Genomic DNA, 27,933 nt, shown 5'->3' on the forward strand with positions numbered 1-27,933 from the left:
GGGGGGGGCTATTCGGCAGTCGCTTCTGAGCATGCGCCTTGGGGGGGAGGGGCTTCCGCGTCACTCCGGGCAACGTTTCTTTCGTCCCGAGGCGCCCCTCGCTCTGGGCTGAGGAAACCCCGGGTGGGGGGCGGGGCCGCTCGCGCCTCCATCCGGGTCTTGTTCCCGCCCCGCCCTCCCGCCCCCGGTTGCCGTGGCGGGTTGCCATGGTCCCGCCAAGCCGGAACTGGGGAGCCGCGGCCTCCTCGGGGCCTGCCTGCCTGCCTGGTGGTTGGGCTGCCCGGGCCGAAGGCGTCCCCCGCGATGTCTCAGGGCCCCAGCGAGGCCGCCCCCGAGCGGGAGCTGGAGCTGGTGAGGGCCGGGGAGGGAGGGAGGGAGGGAGAAAGAGGGGCCTCCGCCGCCCCACTGAGCCTCCCCGGTAGGGCCAGGCGCCAGGGTCGGGGCCCTTTGGAGGAGGGGGGTCCCAAGGAGGGTCTCCCGGGGAGGGGGGGCCTTCGGAGCCCCCCTCCCTCTTCCCCGAAAACCCTCCGCCAGACTCAGCAACCCTTCCCTCCCCCGCAAGGGCCCCTTGGGCCTCCCCTTCCCTCCCCCCGCCCGCCAAGACGGTGACACACACACACACCCAGTGGGAGGGAAAGGGCGGTGGGCACCCTGGTGTAGGAAGCCCGACTATCCACCTGATGATCCCACAAAACCCTAGTGATCTTCTGTCTCCTTCCTCGAGTTGCAGTGGGTTAAGTTGCCTTTTCAAGTGTATTAGGATTGGGTTGTAGGGCTTTTGAGCTGTGGTGGAGGAGGGGAACAGGCTGGTACTGTAGAGGTTGATGAGTGATAGTGAGCAAAAAAAAGTGTGTCCTTCCATTTTAACCCAGTGGCATTTATGGCTGGTAGACTGAAAACACATAAATGTACTTCTTCATTTATAACAGTGGTTCTTAACCTTTGTTACTCGGATGTTTTTGAACTGCAACTCCCAGAAACCCCAGCCAGCATAGTTGGTGGTGAAGGCTTTTGGGAGTTGCAGTCCAAAACTCCTGAGTAACCCAAGGTTAAGAACCAGTGATTTATAAGACCACATATATGAAGCAGATTCTTTCTGTGCTCTTAACGTTTCAGATCTGAAGCCTTCCACTATCATTTCATTGTGATCCAAAATGGTGCAGCACTTGTACATTTTATAAGAAGGGGTGGTGGTCTTAAGTTACATTGGATTTTAAAAGTACTATATCCCAGCGCTACCTTTTCCCTATAAAATTGCCTGTGTCGCAGGTCCTGAAAAGTGCTACGAACGGTTTATCAGAGAGGGGAAAGACATTTACAACTCACTCCTATGTTTATTTAATCACAATTAAGCCTCAATATGTTCAGTGTGGCTTACATCCAGGCAAGAAGGGATGGAAATAGCAGACCGAGAGTTTATTTTTCAGTGTGTCCAAGTTTGGAAGAGAAGCGATGCCACCAAGTTAGTCTTCACCATGGCAAAAAAGCAGGGGCTCTTTTAACATACAGTATAGCTCTGTTGATCACAATTTGATCACCTCTGTAAAAATTGACAGGTACCAATTAATCAGCTAAAGTTTTAGTCGATGCATGTACTGCCTGAATCAGTTTGCAGCCACAGTTCTAAGAGTTCTGTGACGTGCAGATAGCAATGATTAATGTCCTCGGCGCATTTGAGATTGTGGGCTGGAAATGGTTCCGTCATTGCCTGTTCAGATCTGTATCTCTTGCATTTAATTCTTCCCCAGGAATGGGAGGCAGTATATCTGGAAGGGTCTAGCTCTTAGAAATTCATATGTACACACAGCAGGCTTTTGCTGATGTTTATCCATTTGCCTTCAAAATACTTTGCCTGTTTCACGGACTGATCGCTAAAGCAGCAGGGCAAATTGGATAGGGAGATATAGATCAAGATCAGATGCGTGAAGGATAACAAAAAGAATCTGCCAATATGCTGTGGAGAATAGGGACATCAGGAAATTAAAAACTCCAGGACGGGGTGTACGTGACACACGCTCGCCTGCAGTGAGGTGTGAAAAGGCCAGTTTACCTTCTTTACTTGCTATGCTGGTCTTAAATACTATCCTCCTTCTCTCTCTGCCTTTTCATGGAAAGTGAGATTTGAGTATAACCTAAGGAACAGGGGTGGGGCAATACAAAGCAGTGGAAACTAACCGCAGACCCTTCCATTAGTAGTGACTTAACTGTGCATGGATGAAAAATCCACATGCCACTGTTTTTAAAGGAAATTAAAATTATGGAATAGCCTTTCTTCCCATAGTCAGAAGAATAAAACAATTCTCACCCAGTGAGTAACACATCATGAAATATACATTTCAATCCTTCTTCTCATCAGTTATGCCAGTTCAGATTGGGTTTGCCTTTTGGCTACTTTCTAGTCTCTGGTCATTGTAAAGAAGTGGTCTCTTCGGCTAACCTGTGCATGTTGCACAAATCTTCCAGCTGCTAGCCCCTGGATGTTTTCTAGCTGAGGTGCCCTGTGATAGCACCTTGATCTGGATACCCTCACAAAAAGACGATTAGGCTAGTTTTTTAATGTTTTTCTGGAGTAACTGTGATGATATGTGTCTGAGTCCCACGATCTCCTGTTTTTACCCACAGCTCTTAGATTATGTTATAGTCTGTGTATTTATTTCACAGGTAGAGGACAGTCTTTCCACGTTAAGTTACGAATCCGACACAGAAACTGTAAGTGTACATGTATACAGTCTGATTTCCTTTGCTCACTCAAGTCCACCCCCCCCCTCTGTGCTATGACATCATTAATTTGAACAGTTCTGTTTGAGGCACATGGCATTAACAGGAAATAACATTTAACGTGTGCGTTTTTCTGACTTCCCGAGTTCTGCAGAATTCTGGGGCCACCCACTTTATCTCATACAGTACCTATAGCGCACATTATTTTAATAGTAACAAATCCATAAGCCCTCCTTGTAGAATAGTTTTATAGATCGATATACATTGAATGAAATTTGTGAGTTTTGGCTTGTTTTCGCTGAAAGTTCCAGTTTTTAGGTGTACCAATTTGGCAGTCTTAGAACGTGATTAACTTAGATCAGGCAAACTAATAACTACAGTATAATGACAACGAGTCTGCTGGTTTGCACTCAGAGAAGTGGCTACTGTTTATGTAGCTTCAGGACGCTTGAATGCAAATTTTGTATACAAATATTACAATACTTTTTGGTTACAATTTTAGACACTGAGAAAGAAAACTGTTCGCAAGTCTCCAAAATCACTGAGTAAGTATGACCAAATCTTGCTCTGAAACAACGATGGCATTTCTTCATTTGAGATGGGTTGCTACACAAGGACAGGAGGGTCTGAAGTTGCTGGGTATGAATAGAGATGTAAATTTCTATTTTCCCCCCTGTTTTTTTTTTTCAGGGAAAATTGAAAATTTTTGGAAAATTTACATCTCTAGGTTTGGATGTGAATGGAATTCTTCCTCCAACGTTTTCTCAGAAAACTTTGAGATGGGCATCTTTTGCAGTATGGGTACAGTTCCATCTCCCCAGTTTAAGGCTAACTCCTTGGTCAAGGACTTCAGCCTCTACTGCCTTCCCTGTTGGTTGACTCTTAGCAATTTTCTCCCTTCTCCGAGGCACGTAACAACTTCTAAGACGAAGAGCCTCACAACTTTGCCAAAATGGGATGCTAGAGGGGTGTTTGTTGCTTTTTTAAAAAAAAACTGGAGTAACAAATGTCTTTCTCTCACCACAGAGTCACCGTACACCTCTGGTACAAGTGTCCATTCTAAAAAGCCTGGATTGTCGAGACCCTTTAAGGGCACAGAGCGGAGACATTTTGAAATCCCCTTGGTCAAGACATCAAGGCAGCTGTGGTGTGGCTCTCCCAAGCAAGGTACCCCATAGAAAACCAGTTTCCCCTTCTATAAAGTTTTGGCATTATCTTTGTAGTGTGGAATTATGAGCAGGGCTTTTTCTGTGCATGTTGTGACGGTTACCAGAAAGGAAGTCATTTGAGTAACAGCCCCTTTCCTGTTGTTCTTTCCTTCATTTATGCAAAGGGTGGATAATGTTCAGCCTTTCTGCTGTTGGGGGAATTGCTACCCCGTCACAACTCACCATCAGCCTGGCTGATGGAAGTCTGGGGCCGACATAAGTTGGAATTCAACAACAGATGGAGGGCCACAGTCTGGACAGCTGTGACTGACATGCAGAAATGAGGTGCTACGTTGAAGAGTTAACATGTGTGGGAAGTTGAGTAAAGAATCTGGCCCTGCATTGTCAATGCATGGTGCATGATAGCATTTGTAATGACTGTGAATATGTTTGACAGGCATCCAAAATGGTGCTGAGGGGTTGTGGAGCTGAAGGGTAATTAGACAAGCATTATCTGTCCTCTGAGAGGTCCTCCTTCATGTGGCTGCTCTCGCACCAGTAGCAAGATTGATCACACAACAGAGGGCCTGCCAGAGGAAGGGAGAGATGCTGTGTGATTTCCCTCTCACTCACAGATTTTCTGAACAGGATTCTGGTCATACAAAGACGTTTCTGAGAAAGGTGTTCATATGACAGTTTGGTGCATTGCTGGCTATGCTGCATATAGTTAAACAAACAGAGCAAGTATTATTATTAATGTGTGTGTGCGGATTCCATTATTTATGAGGCTAAATAGGCCAGAGGAGCTCAAGCAGATGATACCAAAGTCCTGTCTGATCCAGCAAGCTGGTGGCCACCCAGGTGTCTGTGGGAAGCCCACAGGCAAGACATGAGTGCCTTATCACTGAGTCTCGTTCCAAAGAAAAAGGTGTAGAGGAGCTTCTGATAACCGTATCCTCTGTGAGTGGAGGAGGAGAAGACGTCCTGCTTCAGAACAGAAGGCCAGGGGAACAGAGACCGTGCTCCCTTTTGCTGGTGGAACTGTGCTTCTGTCCAAATTGATGTAGGGGCTCTTTCCTCTTCCCTTAGACACAAGGCACTTGGGGCCAGCAAAGCCGAACATTGACCTGAGTCCTACCTTCTCTGTGACTCTCCCCGGCGACACTCCGGAATATCTGAAGGAAGCGTTGGGCATGAAGAAACCCAAACACGCTCGCTCCTCCAGAAGTGGTGAGTTCTGTAAAATGGAGATACCAACTTTCTTAATTGTTGCCCATAGAAATTTTGTATAGATAAAGGTTCTGTTGTTCTTGAATGTTTCAACTTCCTTTCCTTTCCCTAGGCTACATCCCTGGAACTCCAAACTACAAGGAAAAGGAGGATATGTATGATGAGATCATTGAGCTAAAGAAGGTATGTCTGGATGTAACTGTATACTATGTAGCATGCGGCTTCTGGGAAATCTCACTTGTCTTTAAAGGCTGAAAAATGGAATTTGGCATTGGCAGTTGCAGAGAAATGTTAGAAACTATTTGGGGAGTGTCTGCTTTGCTCAGGAACCACAAATGGGCGAAGGGAGAGAAATGTAAGCTTCTGTAGTTGGTGTGGCTTTGAGCTGTCTCTGTGATAGACAGCGCCCCGTTCTCTCCTCTCCGCCCTTCCTCTTTGCTATTTGGTATCATACATCATTCTCAAGAATTCTGCTACTGTGTTGGTTAATGTAGCATCTAAAGAAGTAGATTTTGATCTACAAAATTTCACATGGAAATGCAACTTTTAGTCTTTAAAGTGCCACAATATGTGGCTTTTCACTCCCTCTCTCCTTCTCACTCTTTTGTCTTTCCCCCCTCTAATTTTGCCAACTTACCGAGACAGACAAAGACACTTATTTCTTTGCCAAACAAAGAGCGTTCCTTCTTGCTTGAGTTGGGATTCATCGGGATCCCCTAGAACTGGGAACCATCCCTACTCTGAGTGCTTATGTGAAGATTTATTTCTTCACTAGATCTTTAAGGTGTTTCCATCTTTCTTGATTTTATTAATGTGATAATATTAATAGTTCTATCATTTAATTTGTTTTCAATGGCAACTGCCTCTTCCCCCCCCCCCCCCCATGTGACATTTAGACCATACAGGCTCAAAAATGTGAAGCAGATCGGATGAAAACGAAGATCCGTCGACTGGAGGAGGAAAACAGTCGAAAGGACAAGCAGATAGAACAGTTGCTGGATTCCTCCAGGGTAACCCACGCTTGCACCGCTGGTCATGAGGTGTGGGCCTGCTTGCATAGCTCTGAAGTTTCCCGAGTGGGAGAAGGAAGCCAGTTCCATAGTGGCTTCTAAACAGAATGTGGTTAAGTCTTCCTGATCCAGATCAGAGACAGCTCTCATGCTGTACTCCAGAGCTTATTTAGCTAATTACTATACAGTGGTGCCTTGCTTTACGATCGCTCCGTTTAACGATGAAACCGCACTACAATGAACTTTTTGTGATCGCTTTACGATGTTTCCTATGGGGGAATTTCACTTTGCGATGATCGGTTCCCTACTTCAGGAACCAATTCTTCGCAAAACGATGATTTTAGAACAACTGATCGGCAGTTTCAAAATGGCCACCGGGTAAACAAAATGCCCCCCCCCTGTTTTCTGGGATGGATTCCTCACTGCACAGACAGCGAAAATGGCCGCCCTATGGAGGATCTTTGCTGGACGGTGAGTTTCCAGCCCATCAGAACTCATTAAACAGGTTTTAATGCGTTTCTATGGGCTTTTAAATTTCGCTTTATGACGTTTTCGTTCTACAGCGATTTCGCTGGAACAAATTAACATCGTAATGCGAGGCACCACTGTATTTCAGAAAACAGAAGTATGTATTTTACTGTTGTAAACCCTCTTTTCTTAATTAGCACACAATTAGTTTTAAAAGCAAGATGTACAACAAAGGCATAGTTTTGTCTTTTTAAAAATCTGCTTCCTGCCTTTTTCCTGTTAATATTTTCTTAGTAGGGGATGTGATAGTTCCTGAACACTATCCTATTTAGGCTCAGACCTACTTAGCTACAGACAGCCAAGTGGACAGAGCATGGGGACGGTTTATGATTAGAAAATATATGCCTGTGATATTGAAGGGTAGGGGAATCCGAGGAACCGAAACCTGAAAACTGTGCCACTGGGAGCTAGAAGCTTGGTGGTTGCATGACTGAAATGTTTCCTGCTTCCTTTCGTTGCCCTGCCATCAAGTCCCCAAATCGTCCAACCCCCACATCTCCATCGGCGATAGAGAAATAACGATCTGCACCTTATGGGTGTCTTGTCAAAATAATGGACATCAAGAACTTTGAGAAGGTGTAGTTCATATTCTGAATAAAAGTTCTTGTGTGCTGATTTTCTGTTGACCAAGTCAGGCTTTCTTCTTATCACAAGCAAAGCACTTGATTTCATGAAGCACTGTAGAAATAATAAATCATGGGAAAGTTTCACTTCTCCTTTTTACAGGGTTCTGAGTTTGGCTTGGTATGGACAGAGCAGAAAAATGACACCAGCTTGGTAACAGCACATTTTAATTTCTCTCTCTGAGTCTGTCTGTCTGATTATTTGTTGGATTCATTTATCTGAGCTGTGTTTCATCTTCTTCTCAAAACTGGGACTCCAGGCAGTTCTCCACAAGGCTAATTTGAAAAGGTATAGGAAGCAACAATTGTATTACTAAGACATAAACAGTCACAGTACTCAAATGTAACAGAGCGCAAAGGCATTTAAAAGCACATCAGTACAGAAATGGATTCCGTCCATTAGAGATCCCTTCCACAACAGCCAGTCAGCTGATGAAAGCCTTCTCGAACCAAAGGGTCTCTGCCTGGCAGTGGAAAGACAACAGTGTTAGAGGCTGAGAGCAGCCACTGTTCCTTGAAAGGAAACTGGTTTCTCTGGCCACCTGCATGGTAGAACATCCTGGATTTGTAGACTGACCATACAGCCAAACTACACAGACCTATGCACAACATGAAGGTTTTGACTGAATGCTACAGGCTAGCCAGTTAAGGGGATAAATGGTGAATTATCTTTTCAGACATATGCTATTATAGATGGCTCCTGTTTCAGAAGAGGCCCTGTGTTCTTTTCCCTTGATAGGTGATCAGCGGACTGAAGCAGAAGGTTCTCCGACTGGAGCAGCAGTGCAAGCAGAAAGACCACACAATTAAGTATGCTGAACTGTAGCTGTTTGTTACGATATTTTTACACTTCGTTTTCATCCTTACACAAGGTCAAGGGATATCAACATCCAGTAGAAAATATTTGAAAACAAAACCACAAATCTAGGAATGAACCTTGGTAGAGGACTAAATGGTGGTTACAAAGAGAGGAAGAGAATCAGCCAGATATTCAGGGCAAATAATTTCACAGTGTGGGCACCCCGCTAACAACAACACACCCTGCACCTACTCCCTGTCCTGAGGTAGCAAGGCTCTGATGGAATTTGAAAGAATGGATCCAGAGGTGGTCCTTACAGTTTCTGAATGCATTGAGGATTGTATTGTGTTGGGTGAAAGAGGAGGTGCAAGAGAAGATAGCATTCCATCATAATTCTGGGAATCAGTTTGTTCCAGCAGCCACCCATATTTTTCAGGCTAAACTGATTAATCGCCTACTCTATGGAGTCCCAATCTGGATCAATGCCATGAACAATCAAGTTGATTTACTAGCTGCTACTTTCTATAGACGGATTCTAGGGATTCCCAATTCAATCAAATTATCTACTATAGCCCTAGAGCTAGGCCTGCATCTTCCTTCAACGACGGCGTGGGCTCTTACTTTCAAATTCTGGCTGCGCCTCTTTTTTAAAATAAACCCAGATGCTCTCCTTGTTCACCTTCTCAAAGATACTTACCAATCCATATGGTTTTCACAATGTGAATCCAAACTCATGACCATTGGCTTATCCTCAAACTCTCTATTTAACAGTAATTTTAATCAAGCACTCTCCCTTATCAAGGAGAGACTATGGGAGTCTGAGTACCTTCAGTTAGTTTCTAATGTGAATCAGACATGCTCCCCAATTCATTTCGGTATTTTTCCCTCCTTTGGTTATGGATATTCTTACTTCCAGTCCTTGGTGAACCCCTCTATTAGGAGAGCCTTTATGTTAGCCCGACTGAATATCTTCCCTTCAGAGGTGCTCAAAGGACGATATACCCGGGTACCTTTCGAACAAAGAATTTGCAATTTCTGCGGCTTAGAACCAGATTCAGTCACACACATCCTTTGTCACTGCCCTGAGTTTAAAGATATGCGTGCTTGTCTATTAGGTTCAATAATTTCAAATTTTTCTGGCCCTCCTCAGTTACTCACAGGTTTCCTCCTTAATGACTATTCACAAAAAATAATGGCCTTAGTAGCCGAGTTTCTTACAAAGGTTCTCTCCACCCAGGGCTCTAAAAATTAACTAGACTACTCCAAAGTATCTCCTATTGTGTTTTTTGCTGTTGTTGTTTTTTTTAGCCGTGTAACTACCATTATGTGTATCTCTATTTGCTATTAATTTCCCAGTATAAGTTTTTTTTTAAAGTTTCCTATGCTAATAAAGGTTACCGAATTGATTGATTGATTGATTGAGAAGATAGCGGTTTTCTGGAGGGCCTCCATGCAGGGCAGCCCAATTCATAAGTGAGAGGACTCTCCCTTCCCATTGATGATCCTCCTGCTTTAAGTAGGGTTGTGAGAAGAGCAAGAATATCCATCTATATTAGTATTGTTCAGTACCGTGAGAATAACATGGAGAGATCATAGGCCCGTCAGCGAAGCCATGCTTCGCCACCACATGTTTGCTAGAGATGTGTTTGGAACAACTCATAATAGCAACTCTTGTACTGTTGGCAATATTTTTGCTTAGGAATGTGGAGGGGAAGACGAGTATAAGTTGCCTTCATTGTTAAGAAATGTTTGTGGTTAATTTCGGCATCTTCTGCTCATTCTCTTTCCTTTCTCTCCATTTGTTTTGCATTGTTAAATAGCAAACTCCAGGCAGATGAGAAGAACACTAGTGTGGAAGAAATGAGAGTTACTCTGCAGACCTACTATGAAGAGGTACACCTTTATTAAGCACTTGATTCTTGAACACCGAAGAACAAATAAAGACCTGGAGTGGTTTAATTTTGATTCTACCACCATACTGGAACATCTACAGTGGTGCCTCGCTTTACTATTGCCCCGCATTACGACGAATCCGCTTTACGACAATCTTTTTGTGATCACAATTCCTGTCGCAAAACGATGGTCTAAATGGGGGAATTTCGCTTTGCAATGATCGGTTCCCTGCTTCGGGAACCGATTCTTCGCAAAATGATGTTTTTTAAACAGCTGATCAGCGGTTTCAAAATGGCTGCCGGGTGATTAAAATGGCTCCCCGCTGTGTTTAGGGACGGATTCCTCGCCATACAGGCATTGAAAATGGCCGCCATATGGAGGATCTTCGCTGGATGATGAGTTTTTATCCCATTGGAATGCATTGAACGGGTTTCAGTGCGTTTCAATGGGGTTTTTATTTTTGCTTTACGATATTTTTGCTTAACGGCGATTTTCCTGGAATGGATTATTGTCATTAAGAGAGGCACCACTGTACTCTAGTTGGGAGTGGGGCTCTTCCCAATGAATGATGGCTTGCTCTGCCCACATTTGGTAGTGAGATACCTTGTTCATTTTTGCAGAAGTTTCCAACGGAGCAGACATAATTGGTCTGTTGAACCAAAAACAATGAGTCCAAAGGCACTCTAAAGAAGCAGACTTTGTTTTTAGCATCATAGATTGCAGTCCCTTTCGTTAGATGCAACGGAAGGAGGAGATTGTGGTCTACAAAAGCTTATATCAAATAAACTTGTTCATCCTTATGGAGCCACAAATTATTCTGTTGTTTTAAATTTTTTGCAATGGAACACTACAGAGAAAGCATTTCTTTCTAGCGCCTTCCCCTTAATGAGTTAGGGCTGATAAATTTATGGGTGCCCGCAAGGCAGCACCGTAGCATTAAGACGTCTGTACCTCTGTACTTAGTCTGGATCCCCTATAGTCACACAGAATGTCAGGGAATTATTCTGAGAACCATGGCAGATCTGTGAGGTTACCACCACCATGCCATAGGATATTATGTCTGAGATCACCTGGTGCAACCATTTTGGTGTCAGAATGTTGACTATCTCATTCTTCCTTACTCCCTTTCGGCCCTCAGATATTACTTTGTAAAATTTATGAGTCTGCACCCTTGCGCACGTGGTCCTTGCTTCAATGTTCTCTTAACGCTATTTCTCTATTTCAGATCCAGCGACTCCAAAGCCTGCTGGCTAAATCAGAGGCTGTGCAACGAAAGTATGTTTATTTCTTTGTGATTCTATGCATTTGTGTTTTTCTGTCTCATTTCTAAACTTCATTGATGGCTGTGAAATAAGAGAACTTTGGAAGCTTTTAAAAAGAAATCTCGTCACAAAAATGTTGTTTTGGGTTTCTTTTCCTCGCCTCAGTTAATTTCACAATAATTTCCTGTCGTAACCTACATTATTTCCATTTGAAGGTTTCACTTTGGTTGACAGCGTTTATTGGTAAAATATTTCATCAGTTTCAGTTTTTTCTTTCTGTCCGTGTGTGACTGTAGAGAGTATATTTTACCTGTATGAAAGCTGTATCTTTTCAGGCAGTAGTTTCTTAAAAGGTATAGTGTCTAGTCTGAAACCTGGTTGCAATGAAAACAGTTGAAATGCAAGTAATCAAGTCTGCTGCCTTAACACCTCCTTGCGTAGAAAGAGGTACACTGAAATCAATAGGGCTTACTTTAAGATCATGATATAAGTTGAAGTGAAGTTAGTGACTTCCCTGATCCTATAAGCCCTATTGATTTTATTGCACCTCATTTCCAAAAAAGTAAAAATGAGCTTCCACGGAAACAACTCAGACTAGCTAAATCATCTTGATAAAACTCCATCACCTCTGCTAGATTATTATCAATCATGTGTTGCTTCAAAATAAGAAAATGCAGAAGTAAACTGTAAAACATTTGAAAGCAATCAAAGCAATGCAATTTTTTTTAAAAAAAAACTGGTCTTACCACCAAAGGAGGATTCTTCTAGATGTCAATACTAGCTGCCGTATCATTAGATACTTCAAAGAACTCAGGGGCTTTGCCAGTCAGAAAAAAGGGAGGTGCAACAAAACAAAGCTCTTTAGGTGTTTTACATTCTTATTAGCTTGGTAGATTTAATTTTATTTAGTGGACTTAGACATCTGAGAGTCTCTCTTTTTAATGGGGTAAAAATAAACACATGCTTCTCATGGTTATAAAAGGACAAAATGCAGGAAACGCTGAGTCTCCCCAAGGCTGAGAAACAAGAGAAACCAGCACTCCTGGCTTTTGTTGTGTGGGGTCTTTTAAAGTCCGTTTCCACTGGGAGAGTTAAACAATAAGACAATAATTAACACGTTTCACTGTTTCTAAAAAACCTCCAGAGCCGTGGTTTTCAACCTTTGGACTTCCAGATGTTTGGGATGCTATATTCCCAGAAGCTCCTGCCAACATGGTCAGCAGCCAAGGACTTTGGAAGCTGACATCCCAAATATCTCCAGAGACAAATATTTGAGGACCATTGCAAAGACTCAGGCCATAGTTTTAATTTGTGCTACTAAACACAAGAATGCCCCAGCTGTGCTATAGGGGGGGAGGTGCACCTTCTTACATGGAGATATAAAGTGTCATGCAATTCCTCCGAAAGAACATGCAGTAATAATAGCCCAAGGCTCTCTCTGTGCATGTCTTTAATTCCGCACTGATTTGTTTGTGACCAAAAGCCCAGGTTGAGATTGCCATGCAAAGTTACATCACACAGTCTAAAGTAGGAGCATTTATCACATCTCTGGCACATCTTTGGGCTAGTCTAGTGGGCTGCAATGGGTGCCACCTAAATCAGCTTAGCAGCTTTATACAAACCATATCAATCTAATTTCTCGCTATACTTGGTTCCTTGTCTCAACTTAAATGCTTGTGCTGTATCTCGAAGTGGGTCCCAGCGCAACACGGACACATGTTGCCAAGCTGTGAGCTGAGGCAGAACTCCTTCCGTGGTTGGAACCCCTTCCATGGCTTCTGTATTTCAAATTTGACTGAATAAGGCAAGCAGAGAAGTCTTATGGAAGACTGTAAGCTATGAGCTCCTTAATGCACTCCACTAGAACGTTGATGACTGTCTCATTACTGGATGTTATCAAGAGAGATCAAGATGGTTTGAAAGTGGGATAAATACATAGCTTTTTCTCCTTCTTCTTTTTTTAAGTCAACACTTAGCCAATAGGTATGTGTTTGTTCATCTAGTATTTTGGGAGTCCAAATGGGGATTAATTGTAGTGGGGCCTGCTATTCTTAAGAAGAAGATTCTTAACTCTAAAAATTGCCCAGATACTTTTGATGTCAGGTGAAAGATTCAGAGGAGGAAGAAAGTGATGGAAGATCTGAAGGAAGAAGAGAGAGAGAGAGAGATTGGTATGTGCAGTCAGAGGAAGACTGGAGGATGGTGGAGCTCAAGGTAGCTTTAGGGGGAAAGTAGAGTAAGGTTAACCTCATTGTGTTTCTTCAGTGCTGCTCATGTGCATGACTCATAAGGCAAAGAGGTGGGAAAGCAAGACTGGGTATCTGACAGAATCGGTGGCCTCCCTTCTTCCAGCAACCTCTGATACACCCTAAAACCCTTGATGTGGAGGGCTGGAAAATTCACTGGAGTTGTGTTTTTTTGTTTGTTTGTTTGTTTTTTTCCGTTTTAGCCACAGAGGGCAGCAGGAGGTTGGGGAGGGGAAGGAAGTCTCCATTCCAGCCGGGTTGGATTCCGAAGTGGATGGTTGGATCTTGATGTGCACAGAATCTATTCTGCATAAGAGAGGGATCCGTTGGAATTTTTTTTAAAAATCGATCATATAAGTAGAAAATTGCTTCTCTGTGACTTTTCAATTGGAGGAGGAGAGTTCAAGGTGAATGGCTCTGGCATCTCCCAAGTACTCCTCTCTTGTGGCATAGGCAATGGTTCCCTCTCAATGAAAGCATCAAGTGTTCCTTCAGTCTGCCTCCTGGGAAACCTCTCTAGAATCAGGCAGAGAAGCCCCAGACTTTGTGTTGTAGGAATTCTAAGTAAGAGAACCGTCTGTTCCTGGTTGATACTTTGTTCTGCACTTCCCTGAATCCATGCAGCCTGCTTGTAGCATTAGCTCTTGTCTTGTATCCAGTCTTGAGAAGCTTCTGGTATTAGTAAGCACGCCTATAGCCTAATATACGGAGGTTGGGGCATACAACAAGATGATGTGTTGTATTGTCCTTTTATTATTTTCTACAAAACTGATGACTGAGTTCAAAGTCCAGTACTCTTCTTTGCTGCACCACACTGGATCTCAATTCTTCTCCACGTAGAGTTGACCATATAAAGACTTGTTAGCAATTGTGCTTGTGCATATACTGTGTTCCAGACCTTGATTTTGCACTACGTATTCCATCTTTGTCGTAGCTGTGCACCCCTCATTTCTCCGTACAGGTCTTCTTCAGAGAAGTCGCAGCAGAAGGCGTTCAACGCTGCTGTGCTGCAGTTATCCAAGAGTGTCAAAGCATTACACGAGGAGAACTGGAAACTGAAAGCAGATCTGGACCACATGCTGAGTAGCTCCCCTGCCCCCAGTAAAGCAAAAAGTAAGTTATTTTGGAATACTGAGAGTTGCGAGTTTGCTGAGTTAGAAAGGCAGTGGGTTGCAAAACGATGATCCTAATTCAGTGGCCAACTTTATAACTCAGGACGATAATTACCTATTTTAAGTTGATGTGAAAGCACTGTGCATGAAGGCTACTTTACAGATTAATAATTGCCAGTAGGCCGCTACTCAGATGGGTCTCAAAATGACTTTGCATAATCTCTCATTCCAACTTTTTACACACAGATCACAAGATCAATTGAGGCCTTTCTTTTCAAGCTCATCTGCTTCTCTCCCAGTCTAACCTCCAGTTTGGAAATGTTGTTCTCTTCCCTCAGATTACGCTGAATGGAGCAGGCCAAGGCTGGTCCAGCTGATTTTGAAACTGGAGAAAGTGAGTGACGGGGAACTGGGAAAACCCTCTTAGATCCATATATATATATATCAATGCATGTGCAGCCTTTTCTGCCATTTGAGGCTTTGCTTTTGTTTGTTTGCTTTGTTTATTTTACAAGATATTGTAGTTAAACTACGATCTGGTTTTCATTCAGATTATAAACAAAAGAAGAGAAGGCCTTTTTAGGAAATGAACCTCTGGTGGCTTTGGTGTGGTTTTTGGTTGGTTGTGTGTTTTTTTAAGGAGGAACCTAGGTTCTAAACGGCAATAGTTCACAGTCATAGAAGCTGCTCAAACCAACTAGTAGTCGTCTTTGGCTTTCTGGCTAGTGGCCATGTGTGATTTTTTTTTCCAGGTAGAAAAGGTTTTTCTTGCTTGCTGATCAGAAATCCTGTGGAGTGGTGGAGTGGGCGTGAAAAGATTATCAATTGTTCCCCTCTTTTTTGCCCTCTGTCTTTTTTTCCCCTTTCAATTTCCAGAAAATAGATGCGATGCAGAATGAGAGGCGGCAGCTTTCAAAAACCAGCACATCACCATTGCTTGCTGCATCGACTTCTGCACAGCCAGATCCGTCAGTGGCTAAGGAGTCAGATGTCCCGGAAGAATGTGAACATCTCCTCAGAGTAGTGAAGAAGCTCAAAAGCCAGAGGGCTGCCCTTCAGGATCAGCTGGCTCTTAAAGAGTTAAGTCCCTGGGTTTAGTCTGACATAGTAGCCATCATGCTCTCTCCTTGCAGTCATCAAGGACAGGGGGAAAGAAATCTCCTGAAAACCTTCTCTAGGCAAAAATAGCCTTCTTAATTTTATTTTTATTTTTTGTAGTTGCTTTTGCTCCTTAAAGCAGAAACAGCCCCTCCCCAAATCCACTCCTTACAGATCCTTCTTTGCACACAGCAAATATACACAAAAACCAGACTTTGTTAAACATCTGAACTCATCTCATATCTGTTGCAAGATAAGGACTTCTCCTGCTTCATGATCTCACCAGGCCGGTGGAATGTTAGGATCTGTAGGATTGTTTTTCAGACTCGCTAAGAGGTTTGGCAACCGTTGTCTAAGAGATTTTGTCTTCACCCCAAACACAACTCTGGCCTGGAAATACTGGGACCACACACAGAAAAGCAGAAATCCTTACAAACTGTAATTGTCTATTGAACTACTGCACTGTGTTTTTTTTAAAATTTTACATGTTCTGCTATGGACTTAAAGGCTTAGGGCTAAATGGTGGAGATGGCTCATTTTGGAAGTAGAATGAGGAGAGCAGGCTTCTTTCCTTCACACATCGATGACCCAACAGATATGCAGCAGGATGTCGCAAAAATTTCCTTACACTACAAATGTTGTGTCCAGGTCTGAATCCTGCTATGATGTTACAAAACATCTCGGGGTTCGGTTCTCTGGCTGTATATGGCTTCTTGCCTAGCCTTGCTAAGCAGTTGGTACTGTATGAATTCCATTAAATATCTAATTGTATTGTAGAACCAACACTGTGCATCTCTGCAGGCTGCATGATTCCATGAAGCAGGATGTTCTGTGTGAAAAGTTATTTTTTCTGTGTTTTGTTTTTTTGCTTCTGCAGGGAAACAATCCAGAAGCTGACAGAGAGGAGGAGAGAATTGGAGCAAAACCAAGGTGTAGATTGTAGATCTGTAAGGACTCATGCCATAGAACCTCCAGACCAGGTGAAAAAAACACACACCACATTTTGATATATTTGCTACTGCAGGACGTGGAATACTGACTAACCCTTGGCTGTGTTGAAGAGCCCCATGTAGGCTGCTTTGCGCCTGTACGTTGTCGGGCTGCGGATTTTCCTAGTTTCTTGGACGGCTTCCCTTCTAAGGTTTTCTTCCAGCCAAGTTGTGAATTTTTGCGTGCATGGTCTGTGTGAGAAAGAATTGGAGTTCCTTCAATAGTCCTTTCAGTAGTCTCATAATAGTCGGCTGGACGAGAGAGATCTATTAAGGCTGGATGGGGTCGGAACGCATAGCTTAGGGGAATCAACGGCCTCGTCATTCCCACGGGCTTGGCTTTGGGAGGGCTGTTACCAATTCGTTAAGGGCACAAAGCTCCACAGTGTTCGCAGGCTGCGCCCAATGCTCGCTCTTGTCCTCTCGTTCTCTCCCTCTGCCTTGTCTGCTAGCGCGAGGTCACGGCTCAAAATGGGTATTTCATTCTCCCTTCCAGGTCACTTTCCCCCGCTTGCCGCTGCTCATCTTTTCCTATTCCTCTCCGCCCCCAAACCCCAATCTTCCTTTAAGGGCCAGCAGGGAGTCCCATGCCCTTGCCGACTGTCCAGTCCAACTCTCATGCGACCCCCAAGAGGTTCAGATTCCGTGTCTCCACCGCCTTCCTCTCCTGGGCGTCCCGAAAAGGAGCGAGCTGCTCACGTCATCCAGAGATGGTGGAAGGCCCGTAAAACCAAGGTGAGAGGCTTTTTTGAACCACCCAGGGGGACACACAGGCTGGTTTAAATCCTACAGCTTTCCACTTACATAGCCCCAGGAGTGCAAGAGGCCCAGGGATACTGGAAATGGAGGAGGCCGGCTTTAGCACATGAAAGGGCTCCCGCAGGGTGACATCCCTACTCAGGGAAAGGCTTTCCGCTAGGAGAAGTGGGAGGCAGCCTTCCCCAGGACTCTGGAGAGCCACAGCGAGTCTGAATAGATAAAACAGGGCTGGACAAACCAGTGCATTCACATCAAACTGGATGTCTTTCTTTGTTCATAACTGAATGTCCAAATGCTGTTGAAGAATATGAATTCTTCAACATTTTTTAAAAAGCAGTGCAAATTAAGGAGGTAAATCAAATGCTTGGCTAAATAGAAATGTGTTAAGGAGGGGGCAGAGAGACTTTACCAAGGAGAACTGGAAAGACATCCTGAGGCAGGCCTGCCAGGACTGGGTACTGTTGCAAAGAAGGCCATTTCCTGTGTATTTGCCAAAGAGGCCTCCATGGTGGGAAGGGTGTGCGGAAAGGCCTCACCTGCCTCATCTCAAAGGAGGAGTCCATCCTGTGGGCTTCGATGACACCTTAGGATGTCCTGGTGTCCTCAACCATCTGGCGCTTAAAAGACTCCAGTGCCTGCCCGCCCACCCAGGTTTTAAGATCCTTCAGATGGACTTTGTTTTCACGTCCTAAACCTGGAAGGGGTTTGTTTGGTGAGTTTAAAGAGACAGGAATTTTTTCTGTAGCAGCCTTTTGATTATGGCACTCTCTCAAAGAGATGTCAGGGCTGGCTTCGTGCCCATTGCAACGTCAGATGGCCAGCCAAAATGGAATGTCTCCAAAAGATTTTGGATCTGTAGGATTGTTTTAGAAAATTGAGTTTTAGGGCATGTTTTAAATCTGCCTTAAAATGATATTTTTCCTTCTATTGTAATGACTTTAATCTGTCTACTGCACATTGGTTTGGGAGCCCTGGAGTGCAGGAAAAAGATAATTAATTTAAATTAGCCAATAAATAAATTGTAAGCTCTCTATATCTAAAGTGTATGCACATGCACAGATATATAAAAATTCAGTCTCTATGTCAGAGAATTAATCAAAGTGTGTCTCAACTGATTTTTACAAAAATCAGCTATTCAAATGGATTTATTTAAGGTTTGCAGCATACAACTAATGGACGGCCTATACAGCTTCTGTTCCAAGCCTGCTAGGCATCCGTGCCGTTCCAGTACCCTGCACTAAGAAACAGAGACTGCCAATAAGACAGTCTTATAGACAAATCACGCAACTGCAGTGATGCCATCAGCTGGCACCCGAGATCTGAAACACGGCTATCGCTTTGCCAATACAGTGATCTCTGCTAAGATTTAATTGCATTCCACTGGCTTCATCATGTGTAAATTCCCAAATTAATTTTTTTTGTTAGTGTTTGCACACTGGTAGGTTTCCCTTATCATTTGTTGCTAGGGCTGTCTTTTGAATGACAGATCAGCAGTTCAGTATGATTTTTGACTAGTAAACATTTACAGGAGAGGAAGGACAGTCCTTTACTGGAATGCCTTTTCTTCTCTGGACTGTGCATTAATTTGTAGCTGTCCTCTTTCAAGATACAACAGGTGTTTATTTAATTTCTTTCTCCCCCCCCCTTTCTTTGTGTAGGGGGTGTGAGAATTGTGCTCCAGGCAGCTTTCGGGGCACGTTTAGTTCAATAGAAATTATTATCAAGCAACTTGCAAGGTTTAAATTCTTCAACTTCACCTAGTGCTAGGCACAAGGTAGCTGCCAATCATAGTCTAAGCAAGCCATGTTTCCAGACTCCTTTTGCTCCTTTTCAACCCAGAGGTCTCTCTTGTCTTGAGAGTTTAATGAGTTTGTATTTATCTTGTGTCCACCTATTTGGAGGTTGTGTTGACGAGAGGTCCTTGACCTTGTAGTCTAAAAAAAAAAGAGTCACATTTCAGACCTCTACACATAATGATGAGGACTTTTTAAGAAACTTCAGCAAGTTTACAAAGCCCAGTCATCTTTGCCTTGACAGTCACTGGAACGAGTAACATCCTGAAAGGGCCATGTGTTCAAAAGGAAGCAGTTGTTTCTTGCTGCTGATAAAGAAGTCTTGGTTGATGGATAAAGAACACCAGAATCCATTTGGTAGCCAAAGGGAGACTGACCGTCTAGTTGTGTTGATTACTCTCCCAGTATCCTGATTTATCTTGTGGGCCCCACCTTTCACAAAGAGCTGCTGAGAGCCTAGCGGAAGAGGAGGCTGTAAGGCTGATCCAGTCTGTTTTCCGGGCTCACCTAACGCGTACCCACATGGAGGAAAGGTAAGCTGAGAGTCATTTGTTTTCCTAAGACTCAGGTTTCACTGTTTCAAAAGCAGAGTGTTGTAAAGTTCGACCTTGAGTATCAAACTGGAGAGGGAGCTAGAGACCTCTTGACTCGATCAAGAACCACATTGTAACCTGAAGGCAATTAGATTAAGAGAACCAACCCTATCTGTAGAGACAAGGAGTTCCATACTACTTCAGCATCTGTCTTCTTGTTTATCCTTTCCTGCTCACAGATTACTCAACTGGTGTACAAAACTTTGAACAGAATTATTCTGGAAGGAGCTGTAGCCTTCTCATCATATTCTCATGCCAGGTTCGACCCCAGGCAATCCACAGCTAGGCAGTGGGCAGCAGACTTTACAATGTGCTGCAGCCTCCAGTGGTGTTTGGTGGAGCGGGGGGACCCAGTGTCCTGAGACGTAGGTTGTGTCATACTTGTGTCCCAAGAAGGTGGCCCATTCTGATTTCACAAGGCTTGTGTTCCATTCTGGTGACTTCTTCCCATGTTTGCCAGCCAAGGGCTCGCCTGCAATGTACACACCTTTTAAACCATGGCAAAACTGTGCCTTTTTTCCTGGATGATCTTTTCCAAGTCTGAAATCTCTGCCCTAGCAAGGTGCACCATGACTCCAGTTTCTCAGACTTCCTCTGTTCCTGTGGGGCAGAAAATCCATGCCCTTTCCCTTGCATATTGCTCCACTGTTGACAGTGCCTTTAAATCCCATTAGATGCTTCCCCAGGTGGAAATTAAACAAAATGATGGATGTAACCCGCCCTCCCCTGTCTTGATTTAAAGCCTCAGATCTGAGAATTCATGCCTCTCTCTCTCTCTCTCTCTCTCTCTCATGGCTGAATTTCTCTGACTCTCAACTTCAGTTCCTGCTGAGGGACTGTTTTAGGACTCGTGTCAATTCTCCATTTATTTTGCAGGTCTCTGACCTCTAGACCCGGGAACGAGAGAACAAGCCCAGCTACGTCCAGGGGAGAGGAAAAGGGAGTCTGGTCCACCTTCAAATATTCCCCTTTGGTCTTTACTTCAGGACCCAGTAAGCCTATTTTTACCTCCACTGTATTGACTCGTCACAGATTCGCCCATTATCATTTTGTATTTGTTTGTTTCTACTTAAGCGTCCACCCTTGTTCAGAGAGCTCAGGCAGGTGCTGGCAGTCATCTTTTGAAGCATTCACAGGCCTAAATTAAAAAAAAACAATCGTGTTTATTTCCTGTACATCCCAAAAACGAACAGACACCGTGCTGTTGAGCCAAAATCAGGAAAAGATAAACAGGGTATAGGCCAGGATGTCCACCTGCCAAATTTTGGTCAGAATGTCCAAGTTTGTGGGGTATCCACCTGTGTTATTACTTCTGGTGGACCAGTTTACCTTTTTTTTCCTTCAAATTAGCACAACTTTTCTGCATGTTATTTGTGTTCCCTCCCCAATCTTCTTATGGACCTCAGATTGAGAGTGCAGGACAGATTCTGTCTCAAAGGAGATCAGAGCAAATCTATGGCTAAATCAGCGCTCAGCCTTCAGTCTTCCAGTGCAGCAGCTGCTTCATTGATTTTCCAATTGTTATTTGTTGACAGCCACTCCATCACATTGATTTTTTTGCACATAGGCCACAGAGTAGGTATCAATTACTGTTTACTTCACAGGGTTGTTGTGAAGGTTAATAACTATCATTATTTAAACGCTTAACTGTTCTAGAAGAATCCAGTGGGCCAGAATGCAATTCAAAGCAAAGAGTCAAGCCATGGAGAGAGAGGAGGGAGGAAAAGATGAATCGTCTATTGGGTTGTTGCTCTTTATTATCTGAACTGGTTGAATTGAAAATATATGAATGGATGTCTTTTTTCCAATAACACTCATTTATGGTGACGTTCCTTTCCTACTTCATGTCAGCTTGCCTGTTGTTCTAAACCCAGGAAAAACCCTGGGTTCATTTCGGCAATTAGGACTGAGCGCTGTCCTTTGGTTTTCTGTGTTACTATGTAGTTTTATCAAACAATAGGCCAGAGTTCTATCTTTGTCTGCGTAGCTTGCTGTGGCTAATCGGTGAGGTTCATGGCACTTTTTGGTCCTGCGCCTGGTCCACCTGCCCAGCTACATAACAGAGGCATACCCAGACAGCTTGTTGATTAGTAGCAATTATCTGCAACAAGTTCTGCAAAGCTTATGCAATCACCAACAGTCCAGCCATTGTTGATCATGTTATGCCACACTACAGTTTGATGAAACCACAAAGGAGTGAGGGAGCACATTAGCATGTAGTTTGAGGAAACGTCTGTGTGTATGAATAAGTTTAAACACACTACGAATGTCAGCATCTACTAGTAATCTTTACCATGCAGGTGGTAAATGTCATATATATATATCTGATATTTGCTGGTAAGAAATGGTAAGATCCACCCAATGTGTAATTTTATGGTGATTAAATTATATTTGGCTTCCCTTCACTTCCTCCAAATGATGCAGTTTTAAAAGCAGAATGTTGTAATATTCCCCTGGCTTTCTTTGTCCTCATTCGTGGGAAGATGTCAATGGGTGCAAACAGTTTCACAAAATTTGAATTGGCTATTGACATAGTAAATACTTGTGTGTCTATAATCCCAATAACCTGCCTTGGATGAAAAATAAATCCTGGATAAAAGGGAATGCTGTTTGCTCATGCGCTCCTTAATCCACACGCAGAGGTACAATGAAATCATATAGTGATTGAAATGGGGAAAAAATTGACCATGGCTGCTTCTCTGGATTTTGTCACAATACAGCTGAATAATACATTTTGTGTGTTTTTTCACTAAGGGCATGTTATGGGCTGTGCAATAGCTATTGCTTTTGGTGATATTGTGGGCAGGGTGGGGGATGGAGCATCTCAACCTGACTGTCTACTGAAGCCTACCTGGGCCGGGTGATGGTGGGAGCAAACCTTGGCCAAGGAGAAGGGAGAGAGAAGAGGAGTCTCCTTTCAGCCAATTATAGTTGTTAGGGCGGCCTGAAGACATTTAACGTAGTTAAACCTCCAGTTGTATACAGGAGCATCTCTTTGAATCTGAGCTGATCTTATTTGTCGCCTTCTGTTTTTATTTCTTTTTCAGGTATGAGGCTTTAAGTTAGTTACTCCAGCGGCCTCAAGTAGTATTCGGACAGAAAGCTTATTGTTGCATGTTTATAAAGAGATATTTCTAAGCTAGATCTTTAAAAGGCAGATCCTCTGGCTGCAAAAACTGCTCATGGTCGAATCATGAGGACTGAGCTTGGAGAGAGGAAATGTGGATTCAGGTCCCACTTCACATATGAGGTTCCTTTCAGCCCATTCAGATCTAAGACGGCTGCCCCTTCCCAACTGTTTCCTGATGTAACTTCAGTTAATATATATATATATATATATATATAAAAATCAAATCATGCTAAGTGAATAATAAAGTTCTATTGTAAAAATCAGGATTATGATAACCTATAGTTGAAACATGATATAACTATATCTCAGGGGGTTGAATTCTGTTGTGCTGGTTTTCATCAAAGCATAATCAGGAAGTTTCTTGTCACGAAAAAAGTTGGAAACAAAGTTTCAGAGGATGGAAAGTCGGGTAGAGGGTTGCAAGATAAGAAAGAATAAAGCAAAGTGATCAGGCTAATAATAGGCAGTCGCTATGGGCAGAGACAGGGCATAACCTTTGCAGATCTAAGCAATTTGTTTTGAGAACAAGACCTCTTAATTATTCACTCAACCCTGGGGACCACCCTTTGTTTGCTGCTCTCTTTAGCTCAATTAGTTCATAAATCATCCCATTCAAAATTGGTCTCTTTTCTCCACGCGGGAACAAGCCTTTTTTTCTCTCCCAAGTGATTCATTAGCAACAGATGCAGGTGTGACACTGAAGTCATCACAGTTGCATCATATATTTTTTTTAAAGTGAATTTATACGCTTGAAAGGGGGCACAAGCAAAGGCTGGCCAGGTCATTCTTCCACCTGTATGAGGCAGCAAAATGTTGTCCAGGATTCTTGAAAAAACTGATCTACATTCTTGATGTGTTGTGCGTTTTGTGATGAATTTGAACATTACGGAGTTTTCCAGGTAGGCGGCATTTTGCTCCAAAGCCGTATATAACCTAAAAGCGGCCTCGCAGTGTGTTTTGCAACCTTGCAAAGGATCCCTAACTGCCCTTCTCGGATCCCATTGTAGAGTTTGGGATCCTCGTGGGTCAGCAGATTCAAAAACCAGAAAATTTGGACCAGGCTGTCCAACTCATTAACAGTCAATGATATTTTAGTCTTTTTCTCTCTGGACCATTGTTTGGTCTCCAATCAGTCTGTGCAAATTAAAGAAAAGAGAAGAGAGAGACAAGCCACTTCCTTCACCTACCAATGGAGGGTCATCCCTCCCCCATATAACACCCAAATAAAAGGACAAATATGCAAGAGGAGAAAAAGGCAGGGCATGCTGACTATGTCAGAAAGGAAGGAAGGAATCAAGAGCCCCCTTGTATGCTCTGAAACGAAACCAGTCTCCCTTTGGTTCTGGTGGTCTCACTGGGACTCACAGTGGTGGGTTTTCCCAATTCTGGGCTTCGTTGTGAAGGATGCCGTACGAGTCTTCCACTCAGGCTGGACGACAGGGTTGAGTGCTTTCATTGTTTCCCCATTTGATTCCGAGGTGTGGCCATCCATGTGGCTTTGCATGGTGACGGACTGCTTCGGTGACAGACACGTCTTCTGGCAGGGATCACGACCAGAGAAGCCGAAGTGTATTAAAACCAATCTAGCAGGACTCGCGGGAGCAGGATTAAGGCGCACCTCTCATGCGCACAGAACAAGAGGGGTGCCCAGTTGGCCTAAGAGCGAAGCCGGCAATCCGAAATACAGATCACTGGGGGCGGGGGGCTATTCTGGAAACCTTGTGGCCTAAAGCACGTAATTCTTCTGAGAAGCATTTGTGTCTCTGTCCATTTTTTTCTGACCTCTGTTTTTCTTTGTTCTCCTCCTAGCCGCGTCCGCCCAGGCTGAGCTGCAGCCCTCGTCTCTGCCGCCGCCCACGGAGGAGATTCTCTCGGACGACTCGGATGAGATCATCACAATTTCTCCATCACCAGCGAAGAAAACGTTGTCTCTTGAGTTCAGCGACTCTGCATTACGTTCTCTTGTGCACTTCTAGCCGGAGAAGGAAAGGTGTTTTGCACTTCCTCAGCAGGGTGAGCCTGTCCAATCTGTGATGAGGTAGAGATGAGTTCTCCGGAAAGGTGAGAGCTGAAGATGATGACAGCCGCATTTCCTAAGTGTTTCTGAAGAGAACTAGAGGGCCAATCCACTGTAGATCTATTTCTTCACCTTTTGCATGCAACGCCTGTAAAGTTCACAGCAGGTTGTGGAATTCTTGTCACAGGGTTCGAGCCTAAGAAGTGCCGGCATGAATTAGAACCAAGGCTTCCTCTTCCAGTATCTTGGGACCTCAGTGGCTAACTGTGTGCTGCTGGGAACCCCGTAATCCAGACACGATACTGCATGAAATATACAGCCATTCTCACTGGTAGCCTTAATATCTTTGAAGTTTTCTAATCGGTTGGATGCGGCAGGGAAAGTCACCTTCTCTGTGGAATCTCTTCTTTTTAATTCTACAGTTCAAGTTTCGTGCTTATTCCGTCAGCTAAAAGAAGGTTTCTACAGGAAGGGAGAGACAATTGGCTTGAATTGTTAGAAGATAAATGAAATCAGGAGCTAACATTTGGCTGATTGATTTTGCTGAATAATATAAAATCAACACAACAAGCCTCCTAACTTCTATGTCTTCTGACTCTTAACATCCAGCCATCCCTCCCACACTGGCAAATTTGTCTCCAAATCTGTGGTGCATTAACATGGCCTAGGAAGACGGGGTGGGGGTGGGGCCTGGTCACATTCATTTTAACTGGGGTAATAGTCACGTGAACTTCAGACATTTTCTTTCCACTGTTGTCTTTGTGAGATCACTGGAAGAAAGCAAGAGTTGGCCGTAGACAGAAGTATCTGTCTAGATCACCCAGTATCTTGTGTTTGGACCAGCAGCAGCTCTTGAGGATCCAAGACAGAGGCGGGTCATTCCCATTCTCTTCAAACTGATCTTTTCCAACGGAGGCACCAAGAACTGAGTGTGGGTTTTTGGCATGCCAGCTGCCTGCTTTCCCATTGTTATGAATCCAGATGATGGCTTTTCCATAGAGGAGGCATTCTTCTCCTGCCTGTCATTTTTTTTTAATGACCTGATGATCATTCTGATTGATTGATTGACTGATTGATTAAGGAGCTACAGCAGTCGACACCCCTCACTAATGATGAAGATGGAGTCATTACTCTTCTTCACCAGTGCCTGTCCTATGCCTCGGACATCCATGCCACTCTGCCATGCGTCCAACCCTCCTGCTCTGCAAGCAAGCTCCAGAGATGCCGAGGGCGATACGCAATGGTTCCTGTTATAAAGGCCAAGCCAAGCGCTGCCTGATTGGCATGAGATTTTGCATGGAACCACTTTAAATGACAACTGGCCTCCTCACCAGCATAGTTTAACAGGTTGCGCTGATTTTGCATCCTGTGTCTTGAGCAAGGGAGGGCAGAAATACATTTCATGGAGTGATGACTCTACTACATGACATTGCTAAAATCTCAGGGCCAAAAGAAATCTTTGTGAAAGATCTCTTCAGGGGCTAATTTTGAAATGGCGGTTCCCCTTTTCCAGAACTAGAACGATATCACAATAGAAGAACATACAGAACATATGTGTTCATTCGAAATGAAAGTGGAGGGGCGGGATGGATTTCATATGCCTTGGTAGTTTGTAATACGAGGCACATTTGACACTGGCCACCCATTGGCTTCCTCTAGTGTACATTGTTTCTTAGAATGAACTAGCAGGGACGTTATTTTGGGAACAGAGGCATAAGATAATGAAGCCCGCAAGGTCTTCTGAGGTCTAAATAACAGGAACATCTCCCGAGTACACATCTGACTTCTTTTAGAACTGAGAGACAATCACATTCTTTTCTACTTTCTACTAGTTGTGTTTGCAATAAAAATGTTTCTCCAGTCATTTGTGGTGTTCTTTAATGGCATGAATTGTGTACTGTGGTGTTTGTAGGCAGGAGGTGCGGGTGCAAAACCAGTCTTCAGTAATTACATTTTTCTCGGCGAGCATTTCTGCAAAGAGGTGTTTGTCTGTTTGGATTACAGTCCTCAGAATTTCCAAGCAGCATGACCAGTGACCATTATTGGCTAGGGGATTCTGGGAGTTGTAATACAGAGAGGCAGCTTCTGAGCTGTGCATGCGTTAAGCCCTTTGGATGCAATACTGACTGTTTAGTGACTACTAAACTGATTAGCAAACCAAACGGGAAAGATGTGTCTGCTTCACCGAGTGGTGCTGCCCGGCCTTTGTGAAATAATCGATACTGCAGAATTAAAGAAGGAGACGTACTGGCATTTACTTAAAATGTGCAACACTGCTGAGAAAGGGGAGGTGAAAAGAATCCAGTAGTTATCTGGATCTCTGATCATCATGAAGCTCTTCTGTTCCTTGCAAGATACGGCATGTTGTTGTTCCCCCACTGAGGTTCTCTCCTTTCGCCAAAGACATTTCTCAACAAAGAAGCTGGTCTGGTTCCCCCACTGACGCGGAATGCTTTCTAAGTCCGGGATGGAGTCTGCTCTTTATCTGACACTTATTGTCATTCATGCCAGGACTTGCAGCCAAAAAGGATGGCTACAGTACAGAGCAGATGACTTTTCTTAATCCCATCACTGGAAATGCTATCTGTCCTGTTTCCAGAGGCGGCTGCCGGGAGCTGTTCAGGGCCAGAAGAGGGAGGTCTGCGCCACTGGGTAAATTAACTCCGGCTGCTCTTCCACCCATGTGACCATCATTGTCAGGGGACAAAAGGTGGTCCTAATGTGTGTGTGTGTTTCCTGAAGTTGTATGTTTCTTTAAAAAGGCTGTCTGCAATTGGGTAGTATGGATAAACTAGGGGCAATATTGACACCCAGAAGCTATTATTTGCTGCCAATTGAAGGAGGGGGAATGGGAGGGTTAAAAGTTGTGATCAAGGCTCAGGAACTATCTCAGCAAGATGACAGTGAAACATCTCTCATATTCTGATAGATAACTCAGAGGGCCTGTGAGGGCCAAAACAGAAGCAAAACAGTTCCCAGACTGAT

The 27,933-nt window shown here is 43.8% G+C and overlaps 1 protein-coding gene across 7 annotated transcripts; it reads left to right on the plus strand.

Moving 5' to 3' along the window:
• The first annotated feature begins 164 nt into the window (after window positions 1–164).
• On the plus strand, window positions 165–26,812 carry IQCE (IQ motif containing E). 7 transcript variants are annotated; one of them, XM_072982761.2, is made up of 19 exons: window positions 165–351; window positions 2,662–2,709; window positions 3,221–3,263; window positions 3,745–3,885; window positions 4,956–5,096; window positions 5,209–5,279; window positions 5,993–6,136; window positions 7,361–7,411; window positions 7,997–8,067; window positions 9,877–9,949; window positions 11,175–11,224; window positions 14,419–14,570; window positions 14,908–14,963; window positions 15,446–15,648; window positions 16,545–16,647; window positions 17,227–17,391; window positions 19,614–19,741; window positions 20,678–20,793; window positions 24,741–26,812. In XM_072982761.2, exons 1-19 carry the CDS (start codon window positions 304–306, stop codon window positions 24,905–24,907), a joined length of 1,971 nt encoding a protein of 656 aa, XP_072838862.2. In that variant the 5' UTR covers window positions 165–303; the 3' UTR covers window positions 24,908–26,812. The 7 variants fall into 7 exon arrangements, 6 of the variants coding, with proteins under 6 accessions (XP_072838862.2, XP_072838863.2, XP_072838864.2 ...); XR_013539085.1 differs by having other exon boundaries at window positions 177–351; window positions 17,153–17,391; XM_072982762.2 differs by having other exon boundaries at window positions 177–351; window positions 5,993–6,106.
• Window positions 26,813–27,933: the final 1,121 nt, after the last annotated feature.

This window comes from Pogona vitticeps, chromosome 13 (genome assembly GCF_051106095.1).
Source record: "Pogona vitticeps strain Pit_001003342236 chromosome 13, PviZW2.1, whole genome shotgun sequence".
NCBI lineage: Eukaryota > Metazoa > Chordata > Lepidosauria > Squamata > Agamidae > Pogona > Pogona vitticeps.